This window comes from Dendronephthya gigantea, unplaced genomic scaffold (assembly GCF_004324835.1).
Source record: "Dendronephthya gigantea isolate DGI-Jeju-01 unplaced genomic scaffold, DenGig_1.0 000002F, whole genome shotgun sequence".
Classification (NCBI taxonomy): domain Eukaryota; kingdom Metazoa; phylum Cnidaria; class Anthozoa; order Malacalcyonacea; family Nephtheidae; genus Dendronephthya; species Dendronephthya gigantea.
Genome location: NW_021163012.1, coordinates 3335495 through 3349432, shown reverse-complemented (window position 1 = coordinate 3349432; position 13938 = coordinate 3335495). Strand labels below are relative to the sequence as shown.

At 40.4% G+C, this 13938-nt stretch overlaps 3 protein-coding genes across 3 annotated transcripts; 2 read left to right on the top strand and 1 right to left on the bottom strand.

Annotated features, from left to right (window-relative positions):
* The first annotated feature begins 184 nt into the window (after positions 1-184).
* Positions 185-6299, top strand: LOC114534509 (cytochrome b5 reductase 4-like). The gene is made up of 11 exons (XM_028555966.1): positions 185-422; positions 1024-1124; positions 1734-1821; positions 2169-2255; positions 2374-2514; positions 3050-3193; positions 3319-3411; positions 3817-3877; positions 4094-4183; positions 4712-4885; positions 5303-6299. Exons 1-11 carry the CDS (start codon positions 209-211, stop codon positions 5355-5357), a joined length of 1248 nt encoding a protein of 415 aa, XP_028411767.1. The 5' UTR covers positions 185-208; the 3' UTR covers positions 5358-6299.
* Positions 6300-7087: 788 nt separating this feature from the next.
* Positions 7088-10448, top strand: LOC114535621 (hexosaminidase D-like). Its single transcript, XM_028556907.1, has 3 exons — positions 7088-7571; positions 8168-8477; positions 9057-10448. The coding sequence occupies exons 1-3, from the start codon at positions 7131-7133 to the stop codon at positions 9713-9715; spliced, it is 1410 nt and encodes a 469-aa protein (XP_028412708.1). The 5' UTR covers positions 7088-7130; the 3' UTR covers positions 9716-10448.
* A 517-nt stretch (positions 10449-10965) lies between these two features.
* On the bottom strand, positions 10966-13565 carry LOC114533437. Its single transcript, XM_028554957.1, has 2 exons — positions 13192-13565; positions 10966-12365 (listed from the first exon to the last, which is right to left on the bottom strand). The coding sequence occupies exons 1-2, from the start codon at positions 13379-13381 to the stop codon at positions 10966-10968; spliced, it is 1590 nt and encodes a 529-aa protein (XP_028410758.1). The 5' UTR covers positions 13382-13565.
* Positions 13566-13938: the final 373 nt, after the last annotated feature.

Below are 13938 nucleotides of genomic sequence, written 5' to 3'. Positions count from 1 at the left end.
TGGGTGTCTATGCAGAATGCAGTAAAATAAACAAAACAAATGGCCTTACGGTGAAGCTCTGTTGTTTTGCTTTACGCCAACACATTTGGGGATAATTTGTAAATATTTTGGTTGTTTTTTGATCGAATTTTCCGAAGCAAAGCTGGGTTGCTCAATTTCACGAATCGGTTCATCGACCCGCGGTGATCCCGCAGTCAGTGACAACAATATGGCGGCTTCGTTTCCTTCGGCTGGATCTCCCCAAAGGATCGGAAGCCCGAGAAACAAGGTTGCCCTGAAGCCGGGACGGAGTTTAATGGACTGGATTAGATTAGGGAACAGCGGGAAAGATTTGCAAGGTTTTGGAGGCGAATATCGGAAGATTACTCCGGCAGAATTGGCCAAGCATAATCGCGTTGACGATGCGTGGATATGTCTGAGAGGTGGGCTTTCTTTGAAATATTGATGGGAGGGTATTTAAATATGCAAAAATCTCTTGTCGTGTATGCTATATTAAATGTTTTGTTCTGAATATTTCGGTTTCCATGTAAACTATTTGTACACAACAAATACATAATTATCATTGAACACACTCCCCCCCCTGTTGTGCTGCTTCATTCGTTTAATATATGAACGTTCATGTATTAAATGACACATATGGCTGGCAATTGATGGAATCTGGTCCATCTTGTGTGTGTTTGATGAAGAATATGTGATAAAAAAAACATTTCCATCGCAGGGATATGAAACTTTGACTATTTTGAAATTGATTGTATGACTCCCATTGCCAACAATCTGTATTCAAATCAGGCTTTAGGGATCAAGCACATCAATTTTACATAAGACAATGGATTTCTATTATAAGGAGTGATTATGAGCCATTCGTTTTTCCAACATGCTAGAATTTTTGGCAATTTGGCCCTTAAATCAATGGCTTATGTATACTTAAATTGTAGAGGGATTGCACCGCCACCCCCCTCTGGTGCTACCCCTAAAAAACACCCTTTACCTAAAAACGTATCTTAATGTTCCATTTTGTATTAGGCTGTGTCTATAATATCACACCATATTTGGAATACCATCCTGGGGGTATACCAGAGATCATGAAGGGTGCTGGGATAGATGCAACACAGCTGTTTAATGAGGTAATGCAAAGGAAATTAGTAGTTGGGATGATTGACTTATCATTGTGACATCCATTTAATATGATGAATTATGAAAAGTACACAACAACTTGTTGTCTCCATCATCATGACTTAACACAGTTAATTCTTCATTGTCCCCACTTAAATTAATCATGATAAATTAAATTAGCCAGCTAGTGGACTGTGGACATTTCAACTTCATTGTGTAGAATAGGTGTTACTGGCAAATAAAAATTTCACTTGCATGAAGTCTGGCTAGAATATCAGTGAACAATTTGAAATTAGAGAAATCACTAACAATTAGTGCAGTTGAGGCTAAAATTTATATACAATGTTTCATGAAAATATGTGTAGAGGAACCAGGTATACTGTAGATTATTGCATGTTTGACTATTGGAAGTCAGGAATTTCTGAAATAATTATTTTTGGGATAATAATAAATATATTTTATGCATAATTTCAGCAATTGATTCCTTACAGGGGTAGGGGTAATTGCAGTAATAAGTACCTTTATATAACTACGGCAAATGTAAATTTTTCATTGATGTAAATCAATAACACATTTTATATTCATGTAACACAAGACACAGTCACTCTTTCATTCCTCAGATCCACCAGTGGGTGAACGCAGAGTCCATGTTGCAAAAATGTTTAATTGGTCCTCTTGTGCAAACTCCGAAAGAGAAAAAAAAAAGCGGTGGGTATAATTGAGTACAATTTAAAATAACCTATATCACTGGGATAGAAACAGTATTAAATAACAGGAAACTTGAAATCTCTGAGAACTCTGAACTCTGGAACATTACTGAAATGAAAATTGCAACATGGCAATGTTTCCAAATCAACTGAACACCTGCATTGTCATTGCACTCTATTGAACACTGCCTTTACCAGAGATTACCCTGTTGTACTAGCTGGTACTTGGCATATAGCCCCCCCCCCGTGGATTCTATTTTGCTTATTGAGTTTCCTCGTGGCCCAAAAAAGTAAAAAAATCTACACCTGCATCTACTCTGGTCATAAATTTCATGATATTTATTTTAGGTACAGGTAGTAACAAGCCATCCGTAACATTTCTTGCCCCTCCTACGCCCGTCTTCAAACCGAAAGATACTGTCGATGATAGTGAAGGTATTGTACCTCAAACATACGGTATTGTATGAACCTAAACTAAACGCAACAATTGTTTTTAGTAGCAGGTGCCGGTATGCATCATTATTAGACCATTTGTTTCAAACATGTCTTCTAGATGGTTTATACTGGAAGTGCGAAGTTAAATCAATAGTGGAGGTCACTCACAATGTTAAAATGTTTTGCTTTAACCTGCCAGAAGGTTTGGTCATGGAGTGTCCCATTGGACATCATGTTCATTTACAGAGAACAATCTCAGGTAGAAATCTTAAACTCTTTCATGCCTGTGTAGTGGAGTTAACTCACTGTCAATTACACTGTACCAGTGATGGTATTTCATAAGGCGTTTAGCCTTAAGTGGTAAATCAGTTCAAAATGGAAAACAAAATCTATTCATTGAACAGCTGAGCTGAAATATTTCGATGTAAATAGTTTAATTTTCAATGGAAGTATATATTTAATGCATAAGATTTTGATTGAGTCATTCAAAAGGTGTGTAAGAGTATTTTAAACTTTGGCTTATCCACTCTTTAAGCTAAATGCCTTTCAATCAACCGGCCAGGTGGCCCTTGATCTCAAAAAAAATCTCTTATAACTATATTGCTGGTGCTGCTAAGGAAAGGGGCCAAGGGGGGTCAATCCCCCCCCCCAAGAACCGGCTTTCAAATTTGTCCAAACGAGGGTCAACAATTTTGAAATTTACTAATTCATTCTGGACCTTCCCGAGAATTTGCCCCCTCAAAAAAATTGCTGGCGGCGCCACTGACAACGTCATCTTCTCTTTGTTCATTTAGGAATCGATGTTTCAAGACCATACACGGTCACTCATCCATCCTTTGATTGGAAGAGTTCAGAGGAAAATAAAAGACATTTATACTTGATAATAAAAATATATTCGTTAGGGACACTGACGCCGAGTTTGTTGGACGTAAATGTTGGTAGGCAAAAATTCTCTTTAGGTTTCACAATTAAAACTTTTCACTTCAAATCAGTTTCATTTGAAAACTACATGCGGTTTATCCTGAGTTAACTATCCCCTGAAAAACGTTTTTCTCAATTGTAGGAGACCATTGTCTGCTGACGGGGTATAGTGGAAACTTTAAGTCTTCCCGTCTGACTGAAGCAAAAGATATTTGTATGATTGCTGGAGGGACAGGTAGTGTAGTAGGTGAAGTTGTATATACACAAACACTAAAACCAATGGACAATTTAAAAAGTACTAATAGTTCCATTTTATTGGCAAAACTATTAGCAGACTAAAGCCCCTTTTCCACTTATTGCAAAAGCCCACTCCCAAGCTTGCTGCGAGTGCTTGCGTTTAATTAAAATGAACTTTAAAGCATTTTTATTGCACGAAAACTCTCGCAGCGAGTTTGCGAGTTCGCTATTACGAGGACTGAAAATCCGTCCAAAGAGACGCTGACAAAAATTTGACATAAAAAATATTTTGCGAACAAGGCGTGTTCCTGATTGGCCAACCGTCCGCATAAGAGTTCAGGGGTCGTCTAGTACCTGTCTCGGACCGTTTACAGCACTCGTACACCTATGTGTTTTTGTGCAGGTTTAACACCAATGATAAGAATGATTCACTCGTTTGTACACAAGCAATTACCGGCACTGAGGTAAGGTGTGAAAAGCGGGTGAAGATTTTATCCGGGGGTAGAGGGAGGCTGATAATTTTGAATGGTTACAATTTCGTTAAGGTACCGCTGACAAACGCTTCTAACAATGCGGGCTCACTTCACGCCCGGGTAAAATCGTCACCCGTGCATTATTGCATTATTCTTTTGTATAAACACAATGTGTTTGATAATTATTTATGATCTTACGTTCAACAGAACTGTTACTTTGTTATACGCCAACCGAGAGGAGAAAGATATAATCTGGAAAGACAATCTGGACAAACTACAGAAGGAAATGCCTAGAAAGTTAGTAAAAGAATTTCGTTTACACCGTAACTTACAGCCTTGTTAGCACCTGGACGTTTTATTGAAAACGCTCAATGGAATATTCAATGGCAATAGTTGCATTCAGCTAATGTATAGAGATCAGGGACTGAAAATATCGAGCGGGCGGGGTTGCTTGGGATAGTTTTGCCCATTCTTGTCACGTGCTTTCCAAATGCGCCCACGCGCTCGGTGTTCATAGAAAACTATAACATAATCTGTGCACATTAGCTAAATGCAACCTTCATATAGCTACGTGCTAGTTTATAGAGATATTGTGAATGCTGTGACTTAATAAGTTCACATCATAATATGCAAATGTTTGCATACTATTGTGAAATCCCTTTGAAATTGAATTTGAAATCGAGTTTATTCGTCATTCCTTGGCTTCCTGAGTCAAGCCCAAACCGCCCTCCCCCCCTGTTCGAGTGGGAATGCGAACATTCCCCAGTCAAACGTCAGAACTTGCTTTCGAAAAGTGACCTGGGACATCAATACCACTCTTTCTAGGTTTCGGGTTTCATATTTCTTATCAAACCCCCCAGAATCCTGGTCAGGCTACTCAGGCCGCATCGCGGAGGACTCACTAAAGGAGTTACTACCTGCCTGCCCGAAGGCAGGCCGCGAGCAAGATTTGCTCGTTTGTCTCTGCGGTCCTGATCCTTTCATGTTGCAACAACTTAGGTAAGTGCTGTGTTGTGATACTGTAAAGTCAACCTTATTGTAGTGAAATACATGACGTACTGGGGCCCGGTTGTATAAAACTCTTAACTACACTTTGCATAGTTAAATCCTAGTTATCTCAGAAATACACAACTCCGATTGGCGAATTCTGTCCTTAACTACAGTTAAAAAGTTAACTAATTGTTTATACAACTCACACCTGTTGTCTGAAAACTCTCAAGTTGTTCCAACGGACGTGGTTGCTATGAAGTTGTAGTCACTAGTTGTAGCAACGTATTATATAAGCTTCAACCTTGTCTTCATTTCTTTCGTTTCAGAAAAAAAGTTATCAGTCGCCATCTCGCTAGTCCCAGTTTCTGACTTTAATGTTATTTCCGTTCGAATTTTCCAAACAGTTTCGTGTTTTTCTTTGAACAGGTTTTTAAAGAAACTTGGTTACAACAGCAAGTCAACGCACGCGTTCTTTAACTAAAGAAGGAATCGTGTTAATTCCCCAAAGACATTCGAAAGGTCATCTCCTGTACCACTGAGCTACGCGAGGTTTTATTTTATCCAGTAACTGATGCACTGAGACCCGAAAGGCCCAATATCAAAAATCATGTCATGTGACATCACATGACGTCACATAGTTTCTAAGGATGTTCTTACCTTTTATCTTCTGACTCGTGAAACCTGGCTTTCGTGTAGTTGTAAATATCGTGAACAAGTCATTAGCGAGGTTCAGATTTCACTACCGCTGCCTTTCCGGAGACATAAACCAACCAGATTCGATAACTATATCAGATTAACCAATAGCGAGCCCATTAGGTCAACCTAAGGTTTTAGAAGTGGGAGCCAATCTGAACCTCGCCGCTTTCACCGATGTGAAATAGTCCGCATGAATATTTGCCTTTGTTTTTATATATTTCGTTATTTTTTACTGCATATACATGCAGCAATATTCTAATACATCAACCACCTTGACATGTTCACGAGAATTACGACTAAATGAATCAGTCCTTTGTTCATCCATTTTTACTTCAATCCATTTTACTTCAATTTTAAAAAATGAGGACATTGTATATAAACAAACTTTAGTCAGCTATCTTTCAAAGAAAGTCCGTTATCTTTCAAGGAAAGTCCGTCATCTTTCAAGGAAAGTCAGTAAAAGGTTATTCTACCATCAGACGGTTGTCTAAAACCGTGAACACAATTTGGGTCACAATGATACTGGTCAGTGGGTTGGATCGTAGACGCTTTGGGTGTTGGAGCAAAATCAAAATCTTCGTCACAATCTTCTGAGAATGCTGCTGTTTTAAAATTAGAAATTCGGGGTTGTGTATTCATAAAGTCATAGAGAATGTTAGGAACTTATTTATTTGCATGAAATGTCAGATGTAATTTAAAGAATGAAAATGAATATTATTTTAAAATCCTACCGTTCTCATTGCCACGTACTTGCGTCTCTCTAGGTCTATTTAATGAAAGCACTTTAAAATGTGTCCTGCCCGCTGATTTGAAAAATTTCCCGAAATTTTGCATGTTTCTGATTTTACTGGACGCAAACTCAGGTTCACATTCATTTACAACCATAGTGAACCAGTTTTGTGTTGGGGATATGCAGACAGTTTGTCACATTTTGATGAAATATAGCAGTTCAAAATGTAAACAAAGCTTTTATTAATATCACCGTCTAGACATCATCCTTAGAAAACAAGTGTTTCTAGTGTCTACGTATTGAAATATAGGTGCTGTTCACATAAGCCCGCTTACCAGATTTTGAGGTATGGAAATAAGTCAGTTATAAAACAAAACAAGTTCATGCTATTGTCGGGTCAGTATGTCGGGATGAGTATACACCACTGCTATAATCATCTTGTATACTCATTCCAATACTTCAAAGTGATTTTGGAATGATCACACAATTGCCAAGATTATACTCATTCCAATATTATATTTCATCTCACGCTTTGTTGAATCCCGACTAATTAGGCCCGCTAAGCGGGACCATGTAAACCCTGTGGCCCTTGGCCACAGCAGGGCTCGCCGAGCGTTAATACAATATAACTTTCAGCGTTTACTGAAAACTAGGTTATATTTTGCACTCGGGGTGGCCAAACAAGGATCAAAGACTTGAAAAAGATTTGGAGAGCGGCCGAGAGCCACCTTAATTGGAAAGGTCAATAAGAATCGGGTGTTGAAATTGAAATTAATATCCAATATGGCGTCCAAAACAATGATCTTTTTGCCTTGATCTTTCACGAAAATGTCCGCATTTCAGGGCCAGAAATTGGTTCACTTTGATCTCAAAGGCGCTCCACCGAAGCTTGAGTACATGCTGCGTTTAATCCCTTTGCTTCGCGAATGGGGAGCGACTGGAATTCTGATGGAGTATGAAGATTTCTTCCCGTATAAAGATCAATTTCAGGTCGTTCGTAAGCCTCGTGCATACACGTTAAACGACATCCACAGGCTGCAACAAGCTGCCGAAAACGAGAACTTGACTTTCATTCCGCTTGTTCAAACGTTCGGTCACATGGAGTTCGTTTTAAAGCATGCAAAATTTGCGGATGTGTTGGAGACAGCTAATAATCCTATTTCGGTCTGTCCACTGCACAAAGCTGCGCTGAATTTGGTTAAAAGTCTTGTGGATCAAGTTGTCGAAGCACACGAAGATCTCAAGTACCTGCATATTGGAGGGGATGAGGTGAGATGTTAATATTAAACCATTTCAGATTCCACCACACCAATTGCATCAAAAGTAATAGCCAGGGGGGGCAACCCACAGAATAAAAACAAACCTCCAATCTTGCCCAAACCTCGGCATTAGAGAACCCCTATTTTTCAGAATTTTAGAAGCCCTAGAATTTGTCGAGGGGTGTCCCCTGACACCTTAAATGCACTTGCCCTCCCCTACTTAGAACCCTGGCTACGCCCATGCTTATTTATTGAAATTGAGCAATTGAATAGGGAACCCTCACTGAAATTGTTACCTTAATCCATAGCTCAGGCTGTACGAAGGCTGGATAGCTATATTGCCACCGGATAGTGATTTTGTCAACTGTCTCTGTAAATGCTGGAAAAGCAATAAAATTTCATCTTTGGAACCAATATTAATAAAGAAGATCCTCAATTTAGGAATATTAGGGCGTAATCAAAGTTATACCCAACAATAGGCGATTTTAGAGCGATTGAAAAAACACTATCCAGTGGATAGCACTATCCAGCTTTCATACAACTGACCCCAGTACTTTGAAGAAAAAAATTAAGCACATAAAGATTTTATCACATTTACCCATCCAGGTGTTCAATTTGGGCACGTGCGCTGCCTGTCAGGCGTCAAGCATGAGTAAGCAACAGCTGTATAGCACTCACATGATACCACTGCTTCAGTATGTCAAAACAAAATGGCCGAGCATCTCACTGCTCATATGGCACGATATGTTGGCCGACTACAGCGTCGAGGAGCTTCAGCCGTTTGGCAGCCTCGTAGAGCCGATGGCCTGGGGATACCTGGATGATATCGGGAATTACTTTCCCCAGGAAATGTTCTCTCGTTTCAGTCAGGTCTTTGATAATATCTGGGTTGCAAGCTCTTACAAAGGATCATCAGGTACCGTAAATACTAGATGAGAATTCTCGATATTTAAGTGAAAAGAAGGCAAGAGACTAGCTAGTAAATGAAGTCCTATAGTAGTGAAACCTTTTTTTATACATAATTGCTCGTCAAAATTATTCTTCAAATTTTTTTTTCGCGCGGACGATTTTCTTCGCAGAATTCATAACCACAGCTCGAAAGAGCATCCTAAAAATAATGGATTGGAAAGGTTGGTTGGAAGTGCAAGTGCAAAAATTGTGAAAATATCATCTTGTGAAGTTGGGCAAGTTTTGTACTACGCGCGAAAAGTAGAAAATTTTAGAAAGACTTGACGCGTAATACTGATTTCAGTTTTTCACATTTTTCATATTTCGTCACCAAACTTTCCTATTTCACTAATTTTTCTTTTCAAAATCCAAACGCTCTTTGAAATGCTCTTTTCAACTACAATGTCCAGTACCGGTAATATTTCCACTTTTGAATTTAGTTTAAAAAGGGAAATCATCTATCGTCGATTGCCGGCCGTTGCTGTTCTAGATAGTATAGTTCCGCTTTGCCAATGGCCTCGATATAAATTTTCGTTCGTCATTTCAGGGCCAACGGCCGATTTTGTCCCGCTAGAGCACCACGTTGCCAACCATCTCTCTTGGCTTCAGCTCATCTCGAATCTGCCCGAAACCACCCGTTGCAAGATATCGGGTATAGCCCTGACGGGCTGGTCGAGATACGACCATTTTGCGACGCTCTGCGAACTATTTGCACCCGCGGTCCCGTCTCTCGTCCTGTGCTTGGCAATTCTCGAAAACGGCCATCTTACCAACGAAGTCGAAGAACTTGTCGCTCAACAACTCGGTTTCACATCAACCCGCTCCTTGAAGCCTCTCGTGAGCGACCCGAACGCGGAATTCGAAAAGGGTTGTTTCCCCGGGTCGGAGCTTTTCTCGTATGTTGCGTACTTAGAGAAAGCGAAGTTTTTCTTAAAACGGACGAGATTTCAAATGAACGGTTGGATTACGAATTGGCATTGGAAGAATAAGCTCGTGAACGCTGCACATCTCGAGCATGCGCGTTGGTTGTGCGATGTCGCCCTTAAGGATTTGAGCTTCATTCGGGTGCACGTGGGGCAGTGCCTCAGGGCGATTTACCACGAGGAAACCGTCGAGGAATGGCTGGAAGTTAAAGTGGAAGAACGAATACGAAAAGGAAATGGATATTTGGAAATATTGAATAATTTTAATCGGAAGAGAACGTAATAGGAGAATTGCACACTACAGACGATGGAGATGAGGATGTATAAGGAAATGAGGAAAATATTTGAAACGTAGGAAAATAACAGCCTATAAAAACGAAAAGACCTCTCCTTTGTTACCATTCAAGCACGCTGCTAGGTTCTTTCCCATCCAAATGCTTTTATATTTTTGTTTTCAGTGTTAAATTTTTAAATTTAAAGTAGGTGCGGACCACCCGTAGCGTCTTTATAGAAGTCGTGAAATTTCTGTTTTTTATATATATATAAAACAAAAAAAATCATCTTGGAAACTCAAGATTTGATTTATTAAACACACAAGACTGATAAAGTCATTGTCAAACCAATTAGCTTTGAAATTGACTCTGAAATGTCGAAGTATCGTTATAATTCAGCGTCTAAAATCTTGAGTTCACACGATGTTATTTGCAGTTTGTTTCGTCTTATATTTCAAAATATAGTCTGCTGGTAAAGGCTTTTTTGATATACAGCCCTACGCATAGGCAGCGCAAATATGCGTGACAATTTGAACGCGAGAAAGTTTTCGGCAATTTGTCAACATTCAGTTTCAAAGTATCACGCACATTTGGGCCGCCTATTATGCCCAATGTCGGGTTAAGAATTTCAACTAAAGGCAAATATGATCATGCTCATTTAGTGACCAGCGATTATTTTGTTGTTATTTCAGTTCCCATAAGAGTCAAACTGTACACGGACAAGCATTTGTAAAATATTTAAAAAAAAAGTAAATAGTTTATGTTTTAACAAAGTTTTAACAACGTTTTAACATTGTCCACCGTGTTTTCATGAAACTAACTGATGTCCTAATCTTCTGAGGTGTGGTTACTACCCCCCAGGGGATTACTCTCCCTCTTGTGAAGAGTTTCCCCTTTCATTCGTCGCTTCCCCCTGCGACGTCTCCGATCTTGCAAGACGGGTACGCCCACGTATCTGTGTAGCAGTGTCGTCTCATTTGTACCGCCAAAGCCTTGCGCAACTTATTCTTGGCCACCTTATCGAAGTTCTGCTGTTGCGTTTCTGAGGGCAGGGTTATGGGGACTGGTGACTGGGATTTTCTCCCCTTATCTGGTCCTCTGTACCCCCGGCCCAATCCCAAGTCCCTGCGCGATTTGCATACAGCCAGAGTGTCCGATTTCGATCTGTTTCCGTTCGTCGTGCCACGAATGCCTTCGTTGGCTGCCGAAGTCTTCACGGAGCATGCCGAACAGCTTTTCCTTGGGGGTTTAGCGGATGATTTTATATCTTCGTCAGAACGCATCGCTGACTGTAGCTTGGACGAACATTTCTTGATTTCGTTCTTGGAAACAGCTGCTTTTCTCGCAAATCCATCCTTTGTCTTTGATGTACTTCAGTAGTTAAATTCATCGCGAAAATTCCCGTTCCCTTCACGTTGGTTGAATTAACAAATGTCGACACATTTTTTCCCAAAGTGCTCTTAGTTGAAGAAATATTACCCGCCTCTTCAGAGATTTTATTCTCCTCAGCATTCTCTCCTACAATCGGCGTTTTCCGCTTGCTTCCGATGTTGTGTTGGCGCTTCCGAACGACCGTCCGACCGCTTCCGACACTTTTCAATCTATTCCCACCAGTTGACCGAGCACTGCAAGTATTTGACCGATCCTCTTTGATGTTCTCACGATCTTTTCCGACACTCTTCCGACCTTTATCGGGGTTTGACCGAACACTGTTAGACCTATCCCAGTTGACCTTCTCACGATCCTTTCCGACATGTTTCCGACCAATTCCGACCCTTCGGCGAGAGTGTCCGATCCTTTGCCTGATATTTTCAACATTGGATAGTTCACGAGCATATCTGTTTCTGGATCGATTACTGCCCACGATTTTCCTAGACCGCACAATTCCACACCGGTCGTTTCCAAACACCTGACGATCTGTTTTCGCATCGTTTTCGCTCTCTGCGTAGGAGGTGGTGGCTTTCTCCCGACTTTTTAGCACGGCATCATCGGGTTTTGAACGAAGATGGACATTTTTCTCGGATACCTCGTTCGCTTTTTCTTCCACCTTTTTACTTGCCGAGAAACCGCGGCGCATCTGGTTTGGACAAATTTTTAAGCCCTTTACCGTTGGGGAGAGCTGTCCTTTGGATACTTCAGTATCCATACATGAACCTGTGCCCTGTATTATGCCTTGCTTAAGACTCCGCGCAATGTCTATATCCAAGGATTCTACGCCTACAGTGTTCTGAAGTGAATCTCGTATCCCTGTCATCGAATAATATTTGTTTTCAGTTCTCGTGTCATTAGAAGCCCCGTTGTCATTTGTTTGAGGTACTCTGACCTCGATTACAGGAACAGCTGGATTGTTCTTCTTTCCGGGAAGCATTTCATTGATGTTTTTATCGCTTCTTAGAAAGCCATCAATTTCCATCTCACCGGAGCTGTTGCGCACGCGCACCCAGATGATGTTCGTCTTCGATGGGCTCCGCGATGGCGGGGGTCCCTGTGGCGTGTCGTAGGTCCGTTTCCAGGGCAACGAATTTGTCACGCGATTTCGTTCGGCCATTTTCTTCAGCAAGCAAACTTTCTTGACTTCCAACTGCTTCATGCAATATTCGCCACTCGGGTAAAATACGCCGTTCGTTGTTGAACTCCAGGATTTTCTCAGACGTTCCCTATCTTTGAACAAGATTTACAAAAATTTTGCATGTAATAATCCGTGTCAGTAATAAACGCGTAGAACGAATGTCAATATGGACTTGTTCCGAGCGTTCCAGAAAGGATCATCTTTTATTGATCCAGTGTTACTCCAGGAGAAAATCTAGACAAACTAACTTTATTTATACTAGACATCTCTATAAGTTAACTGTTCTTCTTAGAGTTCCAATAAGGAACATCTCTTATTGACTCAGTGTTACTCCGGGAGAAAATCTAAACTAAACTAGGCTTTATTTATACAAGATAGCTCTATACGTTTTAAACTGTTCATCCGAGAGGTCCAGTAAGGATAATTTGTTATTGGAGGAAACGTGAACTAACTGTATTTTTGCTCGATAGCTCTATTAGATTTAAACTGTTCTTCCTTTAGGTCCAGTAAGGATACTGAATCTCTTATTGATCCAGTGTTACTACAGGTGTAAACCTAAACTAAACTAACTTTATTTATACTGGATAGCTCTATCAGTTCTAAACTGTTCTTCCTAGAGATCCAGTAAGGATCATCTCTTATTGATCCAGTGTTACTACAGGAGGAAACCTAAAATAAACTAACTTTATTTATACTGGATAGCTCTATCAGTTCTAAACTGTTCTTCCTAGAGGACCAGTAAGGATCATCTCTTATTGATCCAGTGTTACTACAGGAGGAAATCTAAACTAAACTAACTTTATTTATACTATAAAGCTTTATCAGTCCAAACTGTTCTGTCTGGAGATCCTACTGATCATCTCTTTCACCGTCTCATTACAGGATTAAATTTTAATGATATCCACACCAAACTGTTACCTTTATTTAGGCGCCAATGTTGCCACGCTGGTGAGGGACATCTCTTGTCACTCGTCACCAAATACTGTCCGCTATTTCGTCTGCTGTCTAAAGCCTTGGCATTCCGTGCGGACAGCTGAAGCAAATGTTTTTCGCTGCTGTTCTTGTGTAAAAACTGTTTCCGTTCTTTCTCGATTTGATCGAGCCGCATGTTCAGTTTGTGTTCTTCTAGAAGCAACTTCCTTGAAATATGGCAGGGAAACGAGCTTCCGGCCGAATGTACGACTTCCCGCCGACTTTTCCTACTCGGTTTCCGCCAAAGAAGCTTAAACAAGAGATCCTTATCTCCCGAGCGTTGAATTGACGAATCGCTGGCGGACTTTCCACGCACAGTCATATCGTCGTAAGCTGCTCGTTTCTTTCTACCAATTAGTGACGTCATAATACTTGGCTGGTTCGTGGTGGTCGCCACGCGTGGAAGGTTCCACGCGCGCATGTGTTTTAAAGAATTCATAACTTAGGATTATAAGATATGGTTATCCGTGCAGGACATGCACTAGTTGTGCTGCGGAAAATTCACTGGAAAGCGGGAAAATACCCCAGCCGAGTATATTTGTATGCTTTCCAAAAGTCGAACAACATTCCTACATGGGGGAACCATTTGGCGATTGTTTTATGTTCTATATAATTACTACAGTTAAGGAACGGTTTAAAACTTTTTAACCGGTTTCATTTATGCATTAAATAGGTACTCATAAAAATTAAACT